Source organism: Wickerhamiella sorbophila (genome assembly GCF_002251995.1).
Source record: "Wickerhamiella sorbophila strain DS02 chromosome Unknown contig2, whole genome shotgun sequence".
NCBI lineage: Eukaryota > Fungi > Ascomycota > Dipodascomycetes > Dipodascales > Trichomonascaceae > Wickerhamiella > Wickerhamiella sorbophila.
The window spans coordinates 687,760-711,709 of record NW_020194005.1 but is presented as its reverse complement, the minus strand read 5'-3'; the positions used below and the strand labels follow the sequence as shown (position 1 = coordinate 711,709).

Below are 23,950 nucleotides of genomic sequence, written 5' to 3'. Positions count from 1 at the left end.
TTTCCTAACCGATGACAAACCAAGCCCTCCTAAGCCGGCGAAGAGCTGCACAGGCAGTGAGAGGCAGCATGTAGGCCTACAGGGCCATGCAAATCCAAGGTCAACAGTCTGGCTGCATGTGAATGAAAAACTCGGGATTGCCAAGAGTAGACTGAAAATAGAAATACAGTTTCCGCGAAGGTTTTGTGGGCTGTCGCTTGCTCCTACCAGGGTTCGATCCTACGCTTCGTCGACCCGATTCCGCGCTAAGGTTCCCCTCAATTGGGACCTGCACTGGGGCGAGGGTTGTAGGGGGATAGCTGCAGAAGTGTTGCAACGACTAGTGAAATATAGCTTTAACAGTGAACGACAGTGCTGAAACCGTGCTGTTGAACCAGCAGGGCGAATGCACTTTAGGGCATGCCACTGCTAGGCCGCCCCAGTGGCTGTTGCGTGCTGGAGGTATCATGCAGCCTGAAGTTCGCTGACAGAACAGAACTCAAGCCCATATCCTTGTGAAGGCATTATCCGCCCCAACCCACACCTCTACAACCACGAAGGTAAACCTCAGCTTTCTTTTGAACCTTTTCCGATGTCATCTTCCGAGGGCCCCAAGAGACATATTGCTTGTGGGTGTTGTAGACGTCGTAAATTGAAATGCGACGGCAAACGCCCCACTTGCTCAACGTGCCAGCGTCTGCATCAAGTGTGCGAGTATCCCGAAGTCGTGAGGAAAGCTGGACCAAAGCGTGGCTATGTGCGAAGCTTGGAGTGCCGCATAACTCAGCTTGAAAAGTTGCTATCTGATTATTGCATTGACCCCAGCGAAAAGCCCCAGGACTCAAGCAATGCAGTGTCGATGAATCTTGACGAGCCTATGCCGCCCCCCGAATTGGTCAACCAGCTCACGCAAATCTTTTTCTCGACCTTCAATATAATGATCCCTATTGTTGATAAAACACGCTACTTGTCGCTCATGGCACAACCTCCTGATAAACAGCCGCGGCCCTTTCTGCAATACGCGATTATGGCCACCGCCGCTGCAATAGTTCCCCGATTTCGCCGTCTCAAGACAATCTTGTATTCCCGCGCCCGCAAGTACCTTCACAAGGCTGAAAACTTCCGACGTCTTAATGGTGCAGCGTCTGTAGGCTTTGTTCAAGCAATCTGTCTCATTGCTCATTTAGAGTGCCGTGAGGGACTGTTGCCCCAAGCCTGGATATCTGTGGGGAAAGCTCACCGTGCACTTTCTATGTTACTTTTGGGCTATATCGACGGTGCCACCTACAATGACCAGATCGTCTTGGACAATGTGGAAACCGCAGAGCTGCGGAGGGCGTTCTGGTTTGTGTTTCTGTGCGACCGCTTGGGCTCGTTGGCCACCACTATTAATGGCAGTATCGATCTCCATGAGGTTGTTACCCGGGTACCGATGGATGATGATGCCTTTTTGGCCGGAAACTATGCTTCGGACACTTGCCGCATTGAAGACCTCATGCGGGAGCCGGCCCTATTCTCCCGGTACCCCAACGCACGGCTCGCTTACTTTGTCACCTTGTGCGAATGTAGTTACCAAGCCCTTGAGCTTGGACGATTCCCGCGAAAGCAATTTATCAATGCTCCAAAGGAGTGGTTGAATGAGTATCAGAAAGTCGATAATTGCTTGGTTGCTCTTCGCACCCACATACCAGTCATCCCGTCCATCCCAACCCCGGTGGAAGACGAATCTAATACACAGGCGTTTGAAAGGTACCAGGAGGAAAAATGGCGCCGAATTTCCTATGTTCTTATCAATGTCCTTGGTCAAGCGGGTATGCTAGGTATCTGCCGAACGGGCCTATATGGCATTCAGGCCATGCCAGTTCTTTTACCTTTGATGTACCCCGCTAAACTTTTGCAGAAAGCGATGATGGCGATGCTTGAAATTCTTCTCGTGACCAGAAACCCTCATGATCTTAGTGTCATCTCGGCTCACCCTCTTCACCCGATTTGCTTGTTTGTGGTCAGTGTTTTGATTATGGCTCTTGCGGACTACGAACTCGTTGCGCTTCAGAACTTCCAGGCGCCTCTGGCATACATGGTTGAGACATTGCGTCAACTCAAAGATGACATGCCTCTTTCTGTCATGCTCACAGCCTTTTTGATCAACGCCATGACCCCTCAGAAGGACGATACAGTCAAGCGTGTCGAGGAGGTACTTGTTGCTCGTCGGGTTAATCTCACGCTGCCGAACTTTTTTGAAAAATGGGCTGATAAAGACGATTCAGGCGACGAAGGAACCGATCTAGATCCTGGCGAGGGGTCTCCTTCCTTTGTGGATGAAAACCCTCCCAGTGTCACGAGCTCAACCTTATCGCCCGTGGCTACTTACAGCAGTGGGGTGACGCCTTCTCGGATCCCTAATGCGCGAAAGACTCCCTCGGCAGACTCCCCGAACTCTGTGTCACCTGTTGACGTGAGCTCCGGGATTCCCATCAAATCAGAGACTATGCTGAGCATGGACTTTGCCTCTGCTCTGGAGATGTCCCGGGTTTTGGATGAGAGAGAGCTGGTCAATGAAGAAACCCGCCAAACCATTGCGCCACCCGGCGACAACGGCTACCGGTTCGGTATTGGCGCTGAATCGGGTCAAACCGAGGAGTCTCGTGCGAGACCAAACGGCGGCACCAGGGACCCTGCCATCAGCTCCCACCACCATGCTGCCATCCACTACGGTCATATTTATCCCACCGGCAATTCGTTCGGTGGTGTTGAACCAGGTACTTTTGACGACCCGCCGGATATTTTCCCCGAGAGCATCGATCTCACCATGGAAGACACACTTTTCTCTGACCAAATTTCCAAGGGACTGGGAGGATTCGAAGAAGCAGACCCGCATTGGTTCGACCACTCCCCCGGATCGTATCAGCATGTAGGCTGGCAATAAGAGTGTACATCTGCCATAGTATTAAATATTTATTTCCAAATCTAACAACCGCCCCCCAGCCGCGCCGCTGCTACCCCAGACACTTATCCCACCAACATATGACGGCATCTTGCATGGCGAGTTCCCCTCTTTGCGTCACAGAGACGTCGGTCGTTTGGGGCAAGGGTTTCCTTAAAAGTGCCTTTTTTTTTTGGTGTCGGGCAGTTTCCCACGTGCGATAAAGCCGCCTTATCAAAGCCTTACTTGACGATTGGCCGGACCACTACTATTGGTTGGGCAAAACAAAAGATTCGCTGGTGACTTCCCAAGAATTTTAGTTATTTGCACCCTCCGAAACCACACTCATTTGGAAAGTTGAACACAATCCCGCAATGCTCACTGAACGAAAGCCTGAAAAGGCCGCGGATACCTGTCCGGGCGCGAAGACAACGGGGGCGGAGTATGATAATGGGAGCGAACTGACGGCAAAATCGAGTGTTCTTGAGTTTGAAGATGTAGTTCTCCACAAAATGGAAGACCTCCTGGCCAAAATCGAGCGCAAGATGGCCAGCTGGGAGGCGTACGGTGCGGCAGCTGTGGATCACCAAATTGACAGCGCTCTTCAAATCCTGAGCCAGCTTGAGCAAAACGTAGTAAAACAGCAGCGCGAACGGGCAGAGGCATTCCTCAAAGTTGTCGAAAAGCACTGCCAAGATGTGATCAAGACTAAGGAGTCAGTTGCCCAGAAGGCGGCTGCTGGGCTCAAGTTCTTTGAGGATATGGTCCTGAAGATCGAGGATTCGTATGCGGCACACTCTGTTCAGACTGCATTGGAGCGTGCCCGCTCTAACGGACTCCTCAGTATCGACGAACTTCCAGACGGCTGGAAAGACAACCCGTATATTATCAACGGCTACCGGTTCTGCCGCAACCACACCGAGTGTATCAGCTCAGTTGGTCGTCTGCACAATGAGACGGCTAATATTTGGACACACGTTGTTGGGTTTATTGTACTCCTCGGGTTGGCGTTCTACGAAATGCCTTCCACCGATACTTGGCAGGCCCTGACCTGGGTGGATCGGATCCCTGTCGTCGTATTTATTATTGCAGCTCTCAAGTGTCTTTTCTGTTCCGTCACTTGGCACACGTTCTGCAACATCGCCCATTTGCACATAAAGCAGCGCATGTCGTGTGTCGACTATACTGGAATTACTGTTCTGATTGCTGCTTCTATTGTTACCACTATCCATGCCTCACTATATTGTCACCCCGTCGCTCGCACTTTCTACACTATTCTCACATCGCTGTTTGGCGTAGGTGGCGTTCTCTTCACATGGACTCCCTCCTTTGATTCGCCAGAAGCCAGGCACACCCGGGTTATTTTCTTTGTGAGCTTTGCCCTGTCTGGTGTCGTAGCCGGACTGCACGCAATGATATATCGAGCGGCCTCTGAGGTAGTCGTGTTCTACCTGCCGGTGGTCAAAAGCCTGCTTTGTTATGCCGTTGGCATCGTCTTTTACGCGTTCCTCATCCCCGAGCGCTGGATGCAGGGCACCATTGTCGACTATATTGGCATGTCCCACAACCTATGGCACTTGTGCGTCTTTGGCGGTATCTACTACCACTACAAGGCAACGCTTTTACTTTTCGAAGAAGCTAAATCGTTCGTTTGTGCATAACCCCGCTGTAATGATTATTATGAAAATACTTTAAGATTAAATGAAGATAGAAGATGGCTTGTCCTCCGCCGCTCGCACATTAAAGAAGGTGGCTGCGTAATAGTCCCACTGGGAGCAGAGGCGGGTGAACGGCGGGTGAGAAAAAAATGGGAGGGGCGAAAAGCACAGAAGAGAGGAAAGAGGGACTCGGTTCCACAATGCCATGTCAATTCGAATATATATGTAGTAACAGGCCTCAGCGGCCATCAAGCGCGGCCAATGGTGCCTGGGTGTGGGGTGAAAAAAATCCTTGTGCAGGATTTTGCTAGCGTTTGTCCACGGCACGGCGATTCTTTCGATCCGCCTCAAGCTCAACTGGGCCCTCAAGAATCGAAAACGTCGCGGCAAGCACGACCAGCGTGGTGAACCCTAATAGCATGGGTCGCCCAATACTATGAAGCCCACGATCCAGAAAGGTCATTTATCTTATGTGTCAGGCTGGGAGAGAACCTAACTAATCTCGCCCTTAGAGTCCCAGTGGGTTCCAAAGCTTAGTACACTAGTTCCCATGCAGGAGGCTCTGGTAGCAGCCGGACACCCCGGTTGTCAACAGGGCAATGGCATTTTTATAAAACCGTGCGTCCAGCAGGAGGTAGATTTTTACCACCGGCTACTTGAAAAGGATAGCCCGCTGTTGGATGTGGTACCGGTGTTTATGGGTACGCTTGTGTCTGGGGCCAAGAAAGCACATGACCAGCTTTTGCTGAATGAAGACCTCGAGCAGATCGATCCAGACCAGTTTTCCCAGCTGGCCAGTGACGGAGAGCTTTCGATTGTTTTGCGGGACGAGTTAGTGGGGTTTGTCAAGCCGACTATTGCCGACATCAAACTGGGATTCCGATTATGGGACGAAATGGCACCTGCTGCCAAAAAGCAGAGGCTGGACAATGTCTCGAAAACAACCACGTCGGGGTCATTGGGCTTTCGGATTGCCGGAATGTCGGTAGTTTTACCCGACGGATCCCGTAAGGTCTTCGACAAGCAATTCGGTCGCGAGCCGACCGCCGAGAATATTAACGACTATTTGGTACAGTTGTTCCCCCAGGTTGAGAACGAGTATGTTTGGGCGGTAATTGACTCGATCGTACAACGAATCGAGCACATTATCGAGTGTCTCAAGCTCGAGCCCACAAAAATGTACTCGTGCAGTCTGTTAATTATTTATGAAGGCAGCTTGAGCGATCTCCAAGCTAAGATCGAGCACCAATACCAAGCAGAGCCAGAACAAGACTCAGACACAGACGGCGATCTGGAAGACGAGCCGGCCATGGTCACAGTAAAGCTTATTGATTTTGCTCACTCCACACTAGCATCAGAGCCCGATCTTCAAGTAATTGAGGGTCTAAATAATGTTTCAAAGCATCTGTCCCAACTCAAATCCGTTTAATATGGTACAATTGTAGTATACAAGGAGTTTCAACCGCCGTTACCCGGCTTTAACCGCCCTGCGAAGCGGCTGAGAAAGCATTTCCCAAAAAAGACTTACTACTACGATCAAACAACCATCTCAGTATGCCCAATACCATTGAAGATATCCGAGAGTTTGTCGAGCTGGCGTCCCGTAAAGACGTAAAATCAGTCATTATCAAAACCAACTCGGACTCAAGCACAAAATTCAAGCTCCGGGGCCACCGTTTTGTCTACACTCTTAACGTCGAAAGCGCAGAGCGGGCCAAAAAGATCCGTGAGTCGCTTCCGCCCGGATTGGACATTGTCGATATCTCATCCAAAGCCCCCAAGTTTGCCATTTAATAGAGCTGCTTCCTCGACTAGTGCTCAGCATCCTAGGCCAGATTAGGTTACGACTGGTCGGCAATTATAATCTTGGTCTATATAATTTTCTTTTTGCACTACATATCTAACTGATACTCGTGCTTTTTAGTGCACTCCTGAATACACATAGTGAATTTCACAGCCGCGGTTAAACCCGTTGAAGCTGGTGGACGCAGACAAGCTGTATGCACCAACGTTCTCAAAGTAAAGCCAATCGCCAACATTCACAGTACGCGGGAACTCGACAACTTGGTTGATTCTGTCAAGACCGTCGCACGTGGGACCCCAGACAGATGCCGTCATGGTAGTGTCGCTGGAACCACCAGCTTCCAACAAGGTGGGCTGGACAACTTGATGATCAAAAATGATCAGGTTCAGGTTACCATAGACACCATCACTTAGGTACAGCATACCTTCGCTTGCGTCAGATTTAGTGAGTCGGCGACCCAATACACAAGTTGCCAAGGTGAAAGCTTTCGAAACGAAGAAGCGGCCCGGCTCGGCAATCAGCTCTGTGTTCTCAAAGTGAAACTCCGAAATCGCACTACGGATATGCTTTGCAGTATCCACAAACGTTTCGGTCTCGAAACCACCGCCAATGTCAAGCACACGCATGGTGTGCCCATAAGCTTCAGCTTCGGCAAAGGCTAAACGAGCGTCACGGATGGCATCGCGGTACGATTCTGAGTTAGTGCAGCCACTCCCGACGTGAAAAGCCACGCCAATGACATTCAAGCCAATATCACGAGCCGTTTTCAACAAATCAGGCCACATGTCGGGAGGTGCACCAAACTTGCAGCTCAACCGGCAGAGAGATGCGCTGTCGTCGGTGACAATTCTCAACAACAACTCAGCATCAGGGTGGTTCTCCTTTATCTTGTGCAACTCGTCTACGCTGTCAAAAGTCATCCGCTTTACCCCAACTTCGGCAGCGTAGCGAATATAGCTTGGATGCTTGACGGTGTTGGCATAGACAATGCGACGAGGGTCTCTGATCAAAGGAAGAACCTCAGATATCTCATGCTTCGAGGCACAGTCGAACGAAACATCCAATCCGGCAAGCAGTCTCAAAACCTGCGGTTCACTGTTGCATTTCACAGCATAGTGGGGTTGCACACTGGGCAAATTGTCCCTCCAGCTACGCACTTGGTGGGCAACCACCCCAAGGTCCCCCACGAAAAACGAATCTTCAGAGGGGTGACTCTCCTTGGCGCGGCTGGCAACAATCATCCGCATGGTTTTGTGAACGAGGTCGTGGGAAGTGACGTGTTCTTGCACATTGCCAATTCGCGAAAGCAGAGAGGCTCTGGCCAACGGGGCTACGGTAGGGCAACTCATATTCGGAGTGCAGATTAACTGGGTCAAAAATAACGGCCCTCAATTGGAAGGCCTACTGATGGACTTTATGCGGCAACTCTCGTAAGGCGATCTCCTATGACCACCTTGAAGGACTGAAGAAATTTCAGAGGGCAGACTCTTTTACGGATTGTTTTTGGGTTAGGGTCGATGTGAAAAATACAAAGCACAGCAAGGGCTAGGCATTCAACATCGATCAAATGCAGGACTCAGAAGCAACGATCTAGAAGGTCAAACGCCCTATGAATGTGAGTTTTATGCTCTGTTTCATCATTCATTTGGACTGTGTAGCTACGTTTTTGAGGCGTCCCCCGAGCACATCTTCATGTCCCTGTTTCAAATCCGCCTTGATAGTCTCCAAGCGCACATGCTATGCAAAGTGAGCGCCTACAACTGGGGGTATCATTCTGATTAGCTAAGTAGCCCGAGCCCAATTTTTTTTCCTACCAGCGCTTGTATCGCAGGATGCCAATTTTCAGCTTGGAGTTCGAAGATCCGCTATTTTGCGCAGCCTTTCATCCAGAAAAGAATGAGTTCGTACTAGGGCTCGCTACTGGAACAGTTTCGGCGTACAGTTACACTCTCGATGGCCAGGATCCGAAAGTTCTTTGGGCAACTAAGCGCCATAAATCAAGCTGCAGGTCGATAGGATATACACAAGACGGCGAATACGTCATTAGTGCCGGCTCCGACAATGTTATTAAAAAGGCGTTGTCTGGGTCTGGTAAGGTTCGAGCAAAAGCCAAATTGGATGTTTCCCCCAGCGCAATTGCCATCAACGAAGCGTACCTCGCAGTTGGTGACGACGAGGGTACCCTCACAGTGTTTGACCTCGAGAATCTGAAGCAAACCCACCAATTAAAATCCTTACATGAGGACTGCATCACATCGGTGTGTGCTTTGGAATTCAAAAACAAGTATCACTTTGTTGTTACTGGTATGACAAGCCTCATCCATGTCGATCTCCGAAATGGTGTCGTTTCAACCAGCGAAGATCAAGAGGATGAAATGCTATGCGGTTGTGTGCCAAGCGAACAGAAATCTGTCTTCGGAATGTCTGAAGGCGTCATCACAATCTGGAACAACGATCATCTTCTAGACCAGCAGAGTCGTGTCCGTTTAAGCAAAGAGAGTGTCGATGCTGTTTTGGCTGGCGAAGGAGAAGACACTGTTGTTGCTGGAACATCCGACGGTATTGTATTTGACATTAATATTATTTCAGGCAAGGTCATTGCCAAGCGCACCCACTCCCCCTTGGAAGAGGTGTCGATTCTGGACTGGGACAACGATTACCACCTTGTGTCTGGAAGCATGGGGTTGTTGAAACTCTGGAATAAGGACGAGGTAGATCCCGAAAATAAGGAAGAAACGGCCGTGAAGAAGAAGAAGAAGAAAGGCGTGAGAGGCAAGGGGAAGTCTGCACAGCCCACCAAGAAACCCAAGGCTCTTTTTGAAGATCTTTAATCATTCGTGTATATATACAGAGTTAATTTAATAGACACCAAGGATGCGCATACCATAATCGAAGAGGGCACCACCAAAGATTGCATGGCCAGTGTAAATGTTACGAAGGAACCACTGCCAGCAATTCGAAGGATCGTCCAGGTTCACCCGTTTGATCATATCCCAAATTCTGTATGCGGCATATCCAGTAGCTGCGAAGAATCCAGGGCCCATGCCAACAATTGCGCCAGAAAGAGCAAGCAGTCCGATCTGGACAACTTCGTAGCGGTACATGATTTCTTTGCTGCGCTCTTTCCATTTGAGGGCAGTGCTTTTGATGCCAACAGAGATGTCAAACAGTTTGTCCTGGTGTGCATAGATGGTGTCGTAAATCATGCACCATGCGAAAGAGGAGCCCCAGAGACTAAGCATAGCAGGCCAATTCATCATTCCCATTGCGGGAAACCCGAGCAAAGCGGCCCACGTGAAACAGAAAGACAAACAAGCTTGGGGGTAGTATGTGAACCTTTTGAATGAAGGGTACAGGAAAACTGGGATCATTGAGGCTGCACCCAAAAGCCAACAAGCTGGAGGTAGCAGGAGTAAAATTCCAAGTCCGCCAAAACACTGGGCAGCCAGCCAGCCCCAGGCTTGGGGCATGGTCACCTGGCCAGAGGCAAGCGGCCGAAGCATTGTTCGGGCCACACCAGCATCGAGCTTGCGATCCCACATATCATTAATAGTACAACCAGCACCACGAGTCACAAGGGCACCTACACCAAAAAGTGCCAACATGTATACTGTCTGCATGGCCGGTGCCCCAGTAGCATAGGCTGCCATTGTGATAGACCAGGTACCTGGTGTATATAGTAGCCAGGTTCCAATCGGTTTGTCGAGACGGGAAAGGCGAGCATATGGCTGCCAGTTAGCAGGCAAACTGTTGACGAAGCGCTCTGGCATGGTTGGCGGTTTGCCCTTATTTTCAGGGGCCGGCTCCAAGACGACCTTGGCATTTTCCGCAGTAGAAACACCCCTAGTAAAGAGCTTAGGGCCTGTGACTCTCCAGCTGTACTTTAGCTGGGCGCTCACCATCCCCATTGGTGCCTTGATCATTGGTGAAACTGAAAAATCTGTGGATTATGTCACGAGGCACTTAATGGATTGAGGCCAAGACCGGTAAAAAGCCAGTACACCGCTATGGCTGTGGCTTGTTTGTATAAATTTGCCAGCTTTCCACCGGAAAATTAAGTCGCTGCTCGCGTTTTTTTCAGGCGAAACTATGGTTTTCAACTGACAAAGGCCCCAATCTTCTGTAGTCTCGTCCCAGTAACCCTTTCAAAGTCTCCAGCTGTCTGAATCTCTCATGCAGTTCATTAAGATATACATAGGTACACACAACAAATAGCAAAACCCCCGTAGATCTTTGGCTGCCTCATCAGGGCGTGCTTACATTATTTATCCAGGCACCACGAAACCACACTTTACAACCCGACACTTTAATGCCTACTTTCTCGGCAACCTCAACCGCACCTGTGAATATTGCTACCCTGAAATACTGGGGCAAACGCGATGTCAAGCTTAATTTGCCGACGAATTCGTCTATTTCTGTGACCTTGTCTCAAGACGATTTGCGCGCGACGACAACTGCTCGAGCAAGCGATAGGTACACTCAAGACAAGTTGTGGCTCAATGGGACGCGCGAGGAGATTGAGAAAAAGCCGCGTACTCTCACTGTTATCAACGAGTTGCGCAAGGCGCGCGCTGAGATGGAAAAGGCCGACCCCTCTCTCCCGGGCCTGGCAAGCCTGAAGCTTCAGATTGTTAGCGAGAACAACTTCCCGACCGCCGCTGGACTTGCCTCCTCGGCCGCAGGATTTGCTGCTCTTGTTAATGCTGTTGCGCTTCTGTACAAGCTTCCTCACTCCCCCACTGAGCTCTCTGTGCTGGCTCGCCAGGGTTCAGGCTCCGCCTGCCGCTCGTTGTTCGGCGGTTATGTGGCCTGGGAAATGGGGAGCAAAGACGACGGTTCTGATTCTCAAGCTGTTGAAGTTGCGCCTATTGGGCACTGGCCTTCAATGAAGGCTGCCGTGCTTGTTGTATCCGCTGCCAAAAAAGACGTTTCTTCGACCGCGGGTATGCAGGTCACTGTGCACACCTCTACACTGTTCAAAGAGCGCATCACGAATGTTGTTCCTCAACGATTCGAGAAAATGAAGAAGGCCATTATTGACCGTGATTTCCCTGAATTCGCTAGGCTCACTATGGCCGATTCAAACCAATTCCATGCTGTGTGCTTGGATAGCGAGCCGCCTATTTTCTATCTTAATGATGTCTCACGAGCTGCCATTCGCACTGTGGAGGCTATTAACGCCGCTGCTGGTAAAATTATCGCTGCATACACTTTTGACGCGGGTCCCAACTGTGTGATCTACTACTTGGAGGAAAACGAGCAGGCAGTTCTCTCCGGCCTGTCGTGCCTCAACGGTGTGTCTGGGTTCCCCCAGGTTTCTGCCGCAGCCTCAGGTGATGATCGCTGGTCGCAACAGCTGGCTGCCGGTATCGAGCGAGTTATCATGACCAAGGTTGGCCCCGGGCCCCAGTCGATTGACGCCGAGCTCGCAGAGGTTAGCAGTTAAATCAGTGAAATGTATAAAATGTAGCAAGTAATACTATGCCTAAATATGCGTCTAGGCTACATTATTTAAACGCTCTCGAGAACGACATCCTTGAACTCAGTGGAAACCTTCTTGCCAGAGTCATCAGTAGAGGTCTCACCGTGAAGAGCAAGGAGAGCACCAAGATCGAACTTGGGCTGCTTGAGCAGCTTGACCTTGCGGATGTGAACGTTCTGCAAGGGGTAGATACACTGACCAGCCTTCTCGATCTCGCGGCCGATAACCTCGGGGATCAACTTGGCGACAAGCTGGTTGAGGGTAACGTTGGAGGCCTCACGGGTCATGATATCAGCCATCCGCTTGCGGATCTGACGGATCTGAGAAGTCTGGGCATAAGAGGTCTTCTTGATCTGATAAGGCAGACGCTTGGTGAAAGCGATAGCAAAGAGACGGACGAGGTAGTCGTCAGAGGTCTTGACAGTGACGTTGCACTCGATGAGAGTTTGCCACTTGCGGACGAAAGAACGGAGCTTGTCGGAAGCAAAGTCCAAACCGTGGAAGTTGGTGAGGACGTTGCCGCCCTGAACCTCGTCGACACGCAGACGGATGCGGCGAGCAGCGTAGTCCTCAGAGCCCTTCAAGTCAGCGAGGGAGACGTCGAGAACACGGCCCTTAAGCTCGTCATTAGCGTTACGAAGACCAGTGGACTTGTTGACAAGGGTCTTGCCAACGTCACGGAACTCGAAAGGAGTGGGGGCCTTGATGTTGTACCAAGCCTTACGGGTGAAGGGGTCGATAACCTTCTTCTTGTTGCCCTTCTTGCCCTTGCTTAAACGTTTGTTCTTGCCCACAACCATATTGTTGTCTTGTGTGAAGAGTCCCTTACTATTCTGTCACTTGAGAGTTGTCGGTAGGGGGCTGTGACTGTTGATGACAAAGCAGCCCTAAGCCCTTATGGCATGTGCGGTTCTTTGCACTTGCAAGGTAAATAAGGACGCATTAAACGTTATATAGTGGTTTTGTTTTTCTAGTTGAGTTCATATGTGAAAATATAGGAAAGAGATTGGTATACGCTTCGTTCTGGAGCTTTTCGTGGCTCCATTTCAACAACCCCTTCAATCAATCTCTGAGACACTTTAACCAACATAATTAGCTCTCTAATCCATTACCCCCAACTATTTTGCAGTTTTGTTTCCATATACTGCCATTTTTCACTTTCCGTCCACGCTATTAAATTGACCATCTCGCGTTCTCTCCCCTAGCCCTTAATGAATGAGCGAGTTCGACTACTTCAAATCCGGAGGCACTAAACGCAAGTTTTTTGAGACTTTGGACAGTCCTGTGGGCTCCAAAGAATCTACACCCGTAGAATGTGATATAAGGGCACGTTTAGAAGAAATTGTAGGTCCTTTGGGCGATGAACACTTCAGAATTCTCGAACCTCTGGCGCGTACAAAACTCGAATTGGCGGTAAACAAGTTTTTTGACGGATCCCTTGCAACGCCCGACGATCATACAAACACAGTCCCTTTACGAGAAGGAAATGAGCTTTTCGTAGATGACGATGAACCACTAGTCGTACCTGAAACTGCAGTGGTGGCAACGGTCGATCCAAAGACTGTCAGTAATTTGATTGGGCAACTCTCAGATTCGACATCTGAGGACTTCGACCCTGTTCAGTTTGAGAAAAAATCACTGGGGTCCTTTCAAGCCGAGATTTGGTGTACAAGATCCGGCAAAAATTTGGTGCAATTCGGCGACAAGCTAGCAGTTCGGAGAATTGCTGCTCAGAGCTCCAAGGAGGATCATGTTGTGCGATTGCACACATTGGATGGTCGTGATTTTGCTCGCATTCGTGAAAACGATGCCAAGTTCATGGCTGTACTAATCGACACTGGCGTGTGCGAGTTTGTCGCTACTTGCATATACGCAGAACCAGTTTTACGCCTTGGTGATGCAGTGATTGTTCAGATTGATGCTTATTTTTTGAGATCGGCTTTCGAGGTTGACGTCTTGGATGCTCGATCTGCAACAGTGAGTACTCAACCGAAAGGTACTATTGTCGACGAGTCGAAAGAAACAAACTCTGAAATGGTGATGAGATTGCGCCAATTGGGACTTGTACAACTGTTCTCAAGACTATCTTTGATGGATGCTCGCATCCCTGACATAAATGAAGCACTTGAACAGATCAATACCGCGATCAGTCAATCCGAGGAACCAGAGCACAGTGTGTCCACGGGTCAAATGAATATGCTCTACAAAAACTCTGCTCGCAAAGAGCTTGCTGAAGCCAATCCCGGTGATTCATTTGCGTTATCGTTGTATCCTTACCAAAAGCAAGCCTTACAGTGGATGCTGCAAAGAGAATCGGGCTCGAAAATACCTTCCTCAATGTTGCATCCTCTTTGGACAAGATTCGAATGGCCAGATAAGTCCGGCTACTTTTACGCTAATATGCACTCTGGTGAGCTCAGTTTAGAGCTTCCCACACTCGAAGATACTAACATGGGTGGTATTCTAGCAGACGAAATGGGACTGGGTAAAACTATCACCACTTTGTCTCTGGTTCATACTACGGATGCAAAATTGACACTGATTGTCGCACCAATGTCTTTGCTCTCACAATGGGAGTCTGAAGTGAGGCGCTCGGCCAAGGCCAAAACCGTGCATTGTCTGGTTTATTATGGTGGAGGAGTAAATGAGTTGTCGGCGTATGTTTCGATGATAAGTAACTACCCAAAGACTGTTGTCACAAGCTATGGTGTTTTGGTTTCAGAACACAAGCAGCTCTTGAAGTTTCGTGAAAAAAATGGGCTTAAAACCGCTGTGAATTCCCGCCAAGATGGTCCGTCTGTTCTAGGCTTGTATGGGGTGCGCTTTGACAGGCTTGTTTTAGACGAGGCTCACACAATTAAGAACCGAAACACAAGAACTGCCAAAGCTTGCTACGATATTAACGCTGCAAAACGATGGGCGCTCACCGGAACGCCAATTGTGAACAGGCTGGAGGATCTCTACAGTTTAATAAAGTTTTTGAAAGTTGAGCCCTGGAATAACTTCTCGTTTTGGAAAGCATTCATAACTGCGCCGTTTGAGACAGCCGATGGCGCAGAAGATGCTTTGAAAATCGTTCAGAGTATCATAGCCCCGCTCTGTTTGCGTCGAACAAAAGATATGAAGCAAAATGGTAAGCCTCTTGTTTCATTACCAGACAAGGTTGTTGAAGTCCGTCGTGTTGCATTTTCCGAGGATGAGAGACGACTTTATTCCCATATTTATGCCCGTGTACGCACATCTGTGGCAGCTCAAGTCAAAAATGGCACAGTCAACAAATCTTATACGGCTCTATTGACGAAAATTTTACGGTTGCGTCAAGTTTGCTGCCATCCGTATCTTCTTCGCAGCCGTAAACCAGAACAAGCGAATCCCGAGGATGAGTCTATTGAAGTTGACAGTGACGTTGATAATCTCGTTGGGGACGAAAGCATCACAGCGCTTGTTGATGGTTTCAGCTTGGAGTCAGCGGCTTCTCTGGATGATAAATTTCCTTCCGAGGTGATGCAATCATTAGTTGATTCGAAAAGCGTTGAGTGTCCCATCTGCTGTACCGACCCCATCCCCCTAGACGACCAGGGATATACTGAATGTTTCCATGTGGCTTGTCTAGATTGTATTCTACGTCACATTGACTATCAAAAGGCCAAAGGATATTCTGCGTACTGTTTCGCATGTCGTGCGCCTATTCATGCCGATAGACTGTACACGGTTACAAAACGAAGGGATGGTACGGCTGTCCTACAGCGATATCAAGAGAGCCGGCAGTCAGCCAAAGTGAAAGCGCTCGTGAGAGAGCTGAAACAAACAAAGGGTCGGGGTAAATCGGTTGTATTTTCTCAATTCACATCATTCCTTGATATCATCGAGCAAGAGCTGGCCCGCCAGGGTTTCCCGACGGTCAGAATGGATGGCACGATGAACCAACAAAAGCGAACCGAGGTTCTCGAGTATTTCCGCAATTTCTCCAAGGATATTATCCTGTTGTTGTCGCTCAAAGTTGGTGGTGTCGGACTGAACCTAGTGTGTGCGCGTCAAGCGTTCCTCATGGATCCATGGTGGAGCTATGCAGTCGAGGCCCAAGCTATTGACCGGATTCACAGAATGGGTCAAACTGAAAACGTTCGTGTAGTTCGTTTTATTGTCGAGGGAACGTTAGATGAACGAATGTTACAGATACAAGAACGAAAACGAGCGCTATCTAGTGTTATAACCGAAGAAGAGCGCAAAGATATTCAATTGGAAAACATCAAGGTACTCTTTGAGCTAGATAAAGTATGAACCGTTGTAATTTATTATTCTTATTGCTCCATGTACGCTGTAACGGCCTCGACCCTCCGTTTGAGCGGGTGTTGATCTGCTGTGTTAGGTTTAGGGTGTTTTCCGAGGCCGCATAACTTGACTCAGCCTAAAGAGTTTTTTTTTCATTATATTTAACGGCGTATCGAAGATCCTTTAGTCGGAAAAGTGGCTTCTGTGATTCAAAACTGCGCCCAGAGTGACCCTAGACAGAAGTGGTTTACATGCTGGTGGTACATCCAGTAAGTATTTCTAGCAGGGACATATTTCAATACTACATACGATTTTTTAGGATACAACTGGTGGATCTCTTGAACGCCGGACACTTCAAACTACAGTGCCATATTTTACAGCGGTTTTCAAACATTTCAAGTAGTCGAGATGTCGCTAGCTGCATTCGGAAACTCAAACCTCGGGTTTCGATAGCTGAATAAGTAGGTGCCTCCGCCTGCCCCGCATCTTTCCATCTGAAATGCAACTCATTAGAAAACTGCACACTAGCAGCGCTTTACTGCGCGATGCCTACATTCTGTCGGCTGTTCGTACTCCCATCGGTGCTTTTGGTGGCTCTTTGGCTTCTGTAAGTGCTGCCGATCTCGGCGCGAAAGTCGCGGCCGAGGCGGTTAAGCGGGCCAACATCAAGAACGAGGATGTCGAGGAAGTTCTGTTTGGCCAGGTTCTCCAGGCAGGCGTTGGTCAGGCTCCTGCTCGCCAAGTGACCATCAAGGCTGGCTTCCCTGTTAGCACTGAAGCAACCACCATCAACAAGGTGTGCGCTAGTGGTCTTAAGACCGTGGCGCTCGCTGCTGCAAGCATTAAACTGGGTGACCGCGACATTATCGTTGCCGGTGGTACTGAATCCATGTCTCAATCGCCCATGTACCTGCCCCGCAATGTTGGCTTTGGAGGAGCCAAGGTCACCGACGCAATCGTCCATGACGGTTTGACAGACGCCTTCGACAAGATCCACATGGGTCTTTGCTGCGAGAACACAAACAAGCGTGAGGGTATTACTCGTGAGGACCAGGACAACTTTGCCATTGAGTCCTACAAGCGTGCTCAGGCTGCGCAAGAGAAGGGTGAATTCGATGCTGAGATTCTTCCCATTGAGGTCAAGACCCGTAAAGGCGTTGTTGAGGTCAAGACTGACGAGTCTGTCTCTGCTGTGAAGCTTGACAAGATCCCCACCCTCCGCCCCGCCTTCGACAAGAACGGCACTGTCACCGCCGCCAATGCCTCTTCCTTGAACGATGGTGCTGCTGCACTCGTTGTTGCCTCTGGCGACAAGGCCAAGGAACTTGGCGCAAATGTGCTCGCCAAGGTTATTGCCTATGCTGATGCTGCTACTGATCCTATTGATTTCACCATTGCTCCCACCCTTGCCATTCCTAAACTGCTCGCTAAGGCCAATCTCAAAAAGGAGGACATCGCCAAGTGGGAGGTTAACGAAGCTTTCGCTGGTGTTTCCATTGCCAACAACCGCATCATGGGCCTTGACCCTGCAAAGGTCAACCCCCGCGGTGGTGCCGTTGCCCTTGGTCACCCCATTGGTGGCTCTGGTGCCCGCATCTTGACCACCCTTTTGCACGAGCTCAAAGATGGCGAGTACGGTGTCGCGGCTATCTGCAACGGCGGCGGAGCTGCCACCTCGCTGCTGGTGCAGAAAGTCACCTCTGTCGAGTAAATGTTCATAAAATAGAATACTACATTTCATCTAAGTATATCATGTTCAGGTTTATTTAGTTTATTTTCCTATTCAAACATTGTATCCTTGTTTTTTTTCATATCCTGCCCTCCCCCTTGCTCCCATGGCCTTCCTGCTGACTTCCCAGCTGCATAAAATGCACAAGAGATCACGGTTACCCCACATCACAATCTCAATCTCCTCATTCACACAAGCATGTTGAGACTGTCGCGACAGATTGCACGTTACTCCACACAAAGTGGTCTGAATGCAGTCAAGTTCAATGAAGCGCCGTTCCTCGCAAACACTGTCGCCAAGGCGCTGGATAATCCGGAACTACCCCCGAGCGTGCGTGAATCGTCGGTGCGTCAAATGAACCTGTATGAAGCGATCAATGACGGTTTGAGAATTGCAATGGAAACAGATGAGTCTGCTGTATTATTTGGAGAAGATGTGGTGTTTGGTGGTGTATTCCGATGCTCAAAAGGTCTTCAGGAAAAGTTCGGATCGGATCGTGTTTTCAACTCTCCTTTGAACGAGCAAGCTATTGTTGGCTTCGCCATTGGCTATGCTGCCATGAATAAAACGGCGATTGCAGAGATCCAGTTTGCCGATTATGTTTTCCCGGCTTTTGATCAGCTGGTGAATGAGGCGGCGAAGATGCGCTACCGATCGGGCTCACAGTTCACCTCAGGTGGTCTCACAGTACGTATGCCCTGTGGTGCCGTCGGTCATGGTGGCCTGTATCATTCGCAATCCGGTGAGGCCTTTTTCTCGCATGCCCCCGGCTTGAGAGTTGTTGTGCCGCGCTCTCCTATCCAGGCCAAGGGTCTTTTACTGTCCAGCATCCGATGCCAGGACCCCACGCTCTTCTTGGAGCCTAAAATTCTTTATCGTGCATCAATTGAGCAGGTCCCGTTAGGTGACTTCAATTTGCCTCTCGATAAGGCCGAAATCATCCGCCCCGGTACTGATGTGACCATTGTTAGCTACGGCACGCCGCTATATCAGATCATGAAGGCCGCACAGCTGGCCAAGGAACAGATGGGCATTTCATGTGAGGTTATTGATTTGCGCACTGTTGTACCCTGGGACCGGGAGACTGTTATCAACAGCATCAAAAAGACGGGCAGGTGTATTGCTGTTCATGAGGCTCCTCGCACAGGTGGAATTGGCAGTGAAATTGCGGCTGAAGTTCAAAGATTAGCATTCCTTCATCTGGAAGCACCTGTCCTGCGTATCGCTCACTGGGATACACCCAACTCTCTATCATTTGAGGGCTTCCAGATCCCAGACGTTGCACGCATTCTGGACGGTATCAAAGCCACCGTTAAGTTTTAAATACAGACACTTAGCGCCATCTTGGTCCTCTTTATAAAATATCAATCAAACTAGCTAAGTCAGATCGAAACCTACCTTTCTTAGACGTTGAGTTCTATGCGGCACCAAGCAGCTGACATGTAGCCCAAGTGACCATTGGCTGCAGAAGGCTCAACATCGACCCCGACCGAGTGAGGAGAAATGGGGTTTTCCCGGTATTCTTAGAACTTTGAGCAGGTAAAAATGATAAATATTAAATAAATTAGTGGAACCATGTCAGCCGTCGACTTGTTTTCGAATCAACCAACCCCGCCGTCCGCATATCGCCGGCAGCTAACTCCTCATTCGAAGTTTTTTTCACCTCGACTACACCGACTCTATGACATCATATCGCCTATAAGGGTGCATGCCCCGGTCGACCCTTACATCCAAAAAGCTTTGATACGGGGGAGTGACAGAATCCAGTATTTTGAATTGATCCAACATCTCCAACAAAATTAGGCAATAAAGTGATATAAGTGCGCCAGCTACACTACCAATACTTTGAGTATTTGCTGTTCCCACTTGCGGTAAATATCCCCCTAGGTCTTATCGCCAATCTTTCTGCTTACGTGGTAGGATTCCTGTGCACTTCCCTAAACCGATTGTGGGTGTGCACCTGCCCTAATCAGACCTTGCAAAGTGAGCAGCATTCGAAGCAACCATGCCTGAAAGCAGGTCCAAATCCTATTCTTGGTTTATGGAAAGAGATAATTGAATAGCTAAAATTGTATAAAAGACAAGTTCACCTTCACACATTTACTGATCTGATTTCAGGCGGCCGATGTGCGGGTTGATCTTCGGCGGTCGCCCTAAAGCACTCCCCAACCGCGCTCTCAAGGCTACTAAGTTTACTCTATCGGTAGTCTGAGACCATTTACCCTCTCGTAAACTGTTCGGTGTGTAGTCAGCCAGCCACCGACTGGGCATGCTACAGAGTCGGCATTGTTTCAAAATTTTCAGTGAAAAATTTTTTCTCCCCATTGGGTGATAGTAATTGACCATAGAATAACTCTCACTAGACTATATACAACTCATTTAGATGCCAGCAGAAAAAATTGACCTCTTTTGGTCGTATTATCACTTGTTCTGGTCACCTCTGTCTGCTGCTATCTCTAGGTGGACCCATCGGCATGCATGCCCTAGGTGTAAACAAACATTGGGTAGAACACGCCGGTCATACACTATTGGGCAGCTCTAACGTCTTCCATGGGCAGAGTCACTGTTGATCTGGATGACCTCTGGTTTTTCAAAGATTTTTAAAAATTATAATTCGTTCAGGAGGTCTCAATATCGCTTGTTTCCATGTTTCCTCCTCGGCGACCGTTCCTGCACACTGCAGACATATGCAGCAAGTCGGCATTCTGGGAAAGACCGATGAGGGCTCCTATCCCCCCAACACCAGCTACGATCAATCATAACATAGACGCTTCATATCAACCATAGTTGTAGGATCCTTAAACTTTCCTTTTTTGTCATGAACTTTCACTGCCTTCTCATCTTCTTGAGCCCTAAATTCACCATTCGGCCATACATCGCAACCCTGTGCATAGACTATGATGCTCGCTTTACTAATCGGGCAGTTGACCCGACAAACACAACATTCTGACCAATCCCAGTCCGGTATGGCCCAATGTTGGCTGCATTAAAAAACAATTATGCACCCGTTTACGTCAGAGTTGTATGTTATATAAACACTGCCTCACCCAATTTGCGCTTTTGTTGTGTCTCTCAGTCCCTGCCATTTTTCGCACCATTAATACCCCGTGAAAGGCATAATCATGGCTGAGGATAAGATTAACGAGCCCGTCATCGACGACACTCTAGAGGAGTACGCCGGCTTGGTCAAGTTCGTCGCTACTTACCGCGATGAGAAGGACCTTGCTGCCGAGCGTGCTGCCAACGAAGAAGAAGAGGCAGCCAAGCCTCCTCCTAAGTGGAAGTTTTGGAAGAAGGTTAAGAAGGATGGTGAGGTTGCTGGTTTCCAAGTCCCCGACTCTTGGGTTTCTACTGACCTGAAGACCGGTCTTGATTCCCACGAAGTTGAGCAGCGTCGCAAGAAGGCCGGCTACAATGAGCTGACCTCTGAACACGCCAACATCTTCTTGCAAATCTTAGGCTACTTCTCTGGTCCTATTCTGTACACCATGGAGGTCGCAGTCATTCTTGCCGCCGGTCTCCGTGACTGGATTGATTTCGGTGTCATTATTGGTATTTTGATGCTTAACGCTGGTGTCGGTTGGTACCAGGAGAAACAGGCTGCCGATGTCGTTGCCTCTCTCAAGGCTGATATTGCCATGCGTGCTACTGTTGTTCGTGATGGTCATGAGCAGGAAGTTCTTGCTCGTGATATCGTTCCCGGTGACATTGTCGTCATCGAGGAGGGTACCGTCGTCCCCGGTGATTGCCGTCTTATCTGCGCTTATGACAACCCTCAAGGTTTCGCTGAGTACCTTGACTACATCAACTCTGACCTCTCTGCTGCCGGTGGCGAAGGCGACGATGAAGATGAGGAAGATGGTGAGGGTGATCGCGGCCGTAAGGTTGGTCACTCCATCATCGCTGTTGATCAGTCTTCTATCACCGGTGAGTCTCTCGCTGTCGACAAGTACATGGCCGATATGGCTTACTACACAACCGGCTGCAAGCGCGGAAAGGCTTTCGCTGTTGTCTGCTCCACTGGTACTTCCACCTTCGTCGGTAAGACCGCTGCCATGGTGCAGGGTGCCCAGGATCAGGGTCACTTCAAGGCTATTATGAACTCTATCGGTACTGCTTTGCTTGTTCTTGTCGCTTTCTGGATCATGGCTGCCTGGATCGGTGGCTTCTTCCGTGGCTTGAACATTGCTACCCCCGAGCACTCTTCCAACAACTTGCTGCACTATATGCTTATTCTCTTGATTGTTGGTGTCCCTGTCGGTTTGCCTGTTGTTACCACCACCACTCTTGCTGTTGGTGCCGCATACCTTGCCGACAAGAAGGCTATTGTTCAGAAGCTTACCGCCATTGAGTCTCTTGCCGGTGTCGACATCCTGTGCTCTGATAAGACTGGTACTTTGACTGCCAACAAACTTTCCATTCGTGACCCCTTCCTCGCTGAGGGTGTTGACGTCAACTGGATGATGGCTGTTGCCGCGCTTGCCTCCTCGCACAACATCAAGGCTCTTGATCCTATTGATAAGATCACTATCCTTACCCTTAAGCGCTATCCCAAGGCTCTTGACATCATGCAGCAGGGCTGGAAGACTATCAGCTTCACTCCCTTCGACCCCGTTTCTAAGCGTATCACCGCCGTCTGCGAGCTGAATGGTGAGACCTACACTTGTGCCAAGGGTGCTCCCAAGGCTGTTTTGGCTCTTACCAACTGCTCTCCTGAGCAGGCTCAGATTTACAAGGACAAGGCCCGTGAGTTCGCCTCTCGTGGTTTCCGTTCTCTTGGTGTTGCTGTCAAGAAGGGTGATGAGGACTGGCAGTTGCTTGGTATGATCTCTCTGTTCGACCCTCCCCGTGACGATACCGCCCAGACCATTGTTGAGGCTCAGCAGCTCGGTCTTTCCGTTAAAATGCTTACTGGTGATGCTATCGCCATTGCTAAGGAGACCTGCAAAATGCTGGCTCTTGGTACCAAGGTCTACAACTCTGATAAGCTCGTTAACGGTGGTTTGACTGGTGCTCTTCAGCATGATCTCGTTGAGAAGGCTGACGGTTTCGCTGAGGTTTTCCCTGAGCACAAGTACCAGGTCGTCGAGATGCTCCAAGAGCGTGGTCACTTGACTGCCATGACTGGTGATGGTGTTAACGATGCTCCTTCTCTGAAGAAGTCCGACTGCGGTATTGCTGTCGAGGGTGCCACTGAGGCTGCACAGGCTGCTGCTGATATTGTTTTCATTGCCCCTGGTCTCTCCACCATCGTCGACTCTATTAAGGTTGCCCGTCAGATTTTCCAGCGTATGAAGGCATATATCCAGTACCGTATCGCTCTGTGCTTGCACCTTGAGATCTACTTGGTTACCTCCATGATTATCATTAACGAGACGGTTCGTGTCGAGCTCGTCGTCTTCTTGGCCTTGTTCGCCGATTTGGCCACCATTGCCATTGCCTACGATAATGCCCACTACGAACCCCGCCCTGTCGAGTGGCAGCTGCCCAAGATTTGGATTATTTCTTCCCTCCTTGGTCTTCTGCTTGCCCTTGCTACCTGGGTCATCCGTGCTACCATGTACATTCCCAGTGGTGGTATCGTTGAGAACTACGGCTCCGTCCAGGAGGTTTTGTTCTTGCAAATCTCTCTTACCGAGAATTGGCTCATTTTCGTTACCCGTGGTGGTCAGACTTATCCCTCTTGGGAGCTTGTCGCCGCCATTCTTGGTGTCGATGTTATTGCTACTATCTTCTGCTTGTTCGGTTGGTTGTCTGGCCCTGGCTCCACCTTGGATACTAATCCCCACGACTTGTTCGAGGAGACTACCGATGGCTGGACCTCTATCGTCACTGTTGTTGTCATCTGGGGTTACTCCATTATGGTCACTGTCGTCATTGCTGTCGCCGCTTACATTCTCAACCGTTTGCCTGGTCTCGCTGATTTGGGTCGCTCGAACCGCTCCAACTCTGACGCAAAGCTTGAGAACCTTATTGGCCGTCTGTCCCGCCTGGCCATTGAGCACGAGCATGACGAGGCTACGGGCAAGTCTCGCTTCACCATCGCCCCCAAGACTTCTAGTGCTGAGGAGATGGACTAATTTCTAGCATAGAGCACTACTCT

General features: G+C 49.5%; 12 protein-coding genes across 12 annotated transcripts; 9 read left to right on the top strand and 3 right to left on the bottom strand.

The window, feature by feature from the left end:
- Positions 1 to 571: 571 nt before the first annotated feature.
- B9G98_03680 (Tropolone cluster transcription factor tropK) lies at positions 572 to 2,905 on the top strand (the record flags this gene model as incomplete). The annotated part of the gene is made up of 1 exon (XM_024810237.1): positions 572 to 2,905. The coding sequence occupies one exon, from the start codon at positions 572 to 574 to the stop codon at positions 2,903 to 2,905; it is 2,334 nt and encodes a 777-aa protein (XP_024666005.1).
- Positions 2,906 to 3,276: 371 nt separating this feature from the next.
- B9G98_03679 (Uncharacterized protein C30D11.11) lies at positions 3,277 to 4,563 on the top strand (the record flags this gene model as incomplete). Its single annotated transcript, XM_024810236.1, has 1 exon — positions 3,277 to 4,563. The coding sequence occupies one exon, from the start codon at positions 3,277 to 3,279 to the stop codon at positions 4,561 to 4,563; it is 1,287 nt and encodes a 428-aa protein (XP_024666004.1).
- A 547-nt stretch (positions 4,564 to 5,110) lies between these two features.
- On the top strand, positions 5,111 to 6,354 carry B9G98_03678 (Inositol polyphosphate multikinase; the record flags this gene model as incomplete). Its single annotated transcript, XM_024810235.1, has 2 exons — positions 5,111 to 5,967; positions 6,114 to 6,354. 2 exons carry the CDS (start codon positions 5,111 to 5,113, stop codon positions 6,352 to 6,354), a joined length of 1,098 nt encoding a protein of 365 aa, XP_024666003.1.
- Positions 6,355 to 6,480: 126 nt separating this feature from the next.
- Positions 6,481 to 7,713, bottom strand: B9G98_03677 (Ornithine decarboxylase; the record flags this gene model as incomplete). Its single annotated transcript, XM_024810234.1, has 1 exon — positions 6,481 to 7,713. The coding sequence occupies one exon, from the start codon at positions 7,711 to 7,713 to the stop codon at positions 6,481 to 6,483; it is 1,233 nt and encodes a 410-aa protein (XP_024666002.1).
- A 483-nt stretch (positions 7,714 to 8,196) lies between these two features.
- B9G98_03676 (WD repeat-containing protein JIP5) lies at positions 8,197 to 9,195 on the top strand (the record flags this gene model as incomplete). The annotated part of the gene is made up of 1 exon (XM_024810233.1): positions 8,197 to 9,195. The coding sequence occupies one exon, from the start codon at positions 8,197 to 8,199 to the stop codon at positions 9,193 to 9,195; it is 999 nt and encodes a 332-aa protein (XP_024666001.1).
- A 27-nt stretch (positions 9,196 to 9,222) lies between these two features.
- Positions 9,223 to 10,287, bottom strand: B9G98_03675 (4-hydroxybenzoate polyprenyltransferase, mitochondrial; the record flags this gene model as incomplete). Its single annotated transcript, XM_024810232.1, has 1 exon — positions 9,223 to 10,287. The coding sequence occupies one exon, from the start codon at positions 10,285 to 10,287 to the stop codon at positions 9,223 to 9,225; it is 1,065 nt and encodes a 354-aa protein (XP_024666000.1).
- Positions 10,288 to 10,625: 338 nt separating this feature from the next.
- On the top strand, positions 10,626 to 11,810 carry B9G98_03674 (Diphosphomevalonate decarboxylase; the record flags this gene model as incomplete). The annotated part of the gene is made up of 1 exon (XM_024810231.1): positions 10,626 to 11,810. Exon 1 carries the CDS (start codon positions 10,674 to 10,676, stop codon positions 11,808 to 11,810), a length of 1,137 nt encoding a protein of 378 aa, XP_024665999.1. The 5' UTR covers positions 10,626 to 10,673.
- A 65-nt stretch (positions 11,811 to 11,875) lies between these two features.
- Positions 11,876 to 12,646, bottom strand: B9G98_03673 (40S ribosomal protein S1; the record flags this gene model as incomplete). The annotated part of the gene is made up of 1 exon (XM_024810230.1): positions 11,876 to 12,646. The coding sequence occupies one exon, from the start codon at positions 12,644 to 12,646 to the stop codon at positions 11,876 to 11,878; it is 771 nt and encodes a 256-aa protein (XP_024665998.1).
- A 415-nt stretch (positions 12,647 to 13,061) lies between these two features.
- On the top strand, positions 13,062 to 16,127 carry B9G98_03672 (DNA repair protein RAD5; the record flags this gene model as incomplete). Its single annotated transcript, XM_024810229.1, has 1 exon — positions 13,062 to 16,127. The coding sequence occupies one exon, from the start codon at positions 13,062 to 13,064 to the stop codon at positions 16,125 to 16,127; it is 3,066 nt and encodes a 1,021-aa protein (XP_024665997.1).
- Positions 16,128 to 16,617: 490 nt separating this feature from the next.
- Positions 16,618 to 17,829, top strand: B9G98_03671 (Acetyl-CoA acetyltransferase; the record flags this gene model as incomplete). Its single annotated transcript, XM_024810228.1, has 1 exon — positions 16,618 to 17,829. The coding sequence occupies one exon, from the start codon at positions 16,618 to 16,620 to the stop codon at positions 17,827 to 17,829; it is 1,212 nt and encodes a 403-aa protein (XP_024665996.1).
- A 216-nt stretch (positions 17,830 to 18,045) lies between these two features.
- B9G98_03670 (2-oxoisovalerate dehydrogenase subunit beta, mitochondrial) lies at positions 18,046 to 19,170 on the top strand (the record flags this gene model as incomplete). The annotated part of the gene is made up of 1 exon (XM_024810227.1): positions 18,046 to 19,170. The coding sequence occupies one exon, from the start codon at positions 18,046 to 18,048 to the stop codon at positions 19,168 to 19,170; it is 1,125 nt and encodes a 374-aa protein (XP_024665995.1).
- Positions 19,171 to 20,969: 1,799 nt separating this feature from the next.
- Positions 20,970 to 23,927, top strand: B9G98_03669 (Plasma membrane ATPase; the record flags this gene model as incomplete). Its single annotated transcript, XM_024810226.1, has 1 exon — positions 20,970 to 23,927. The coding sequence occupies one exon, from the start codon at positions 20,970 to 20,972 to the stop codon at positions 23,925 to 23,927; it is 2,958 nt and encodes a 985-aa protein (XP_024665994.1).
- Between the last annotated feature and the right edge of the window lie 23 nt (positions 23,928 to 23,950).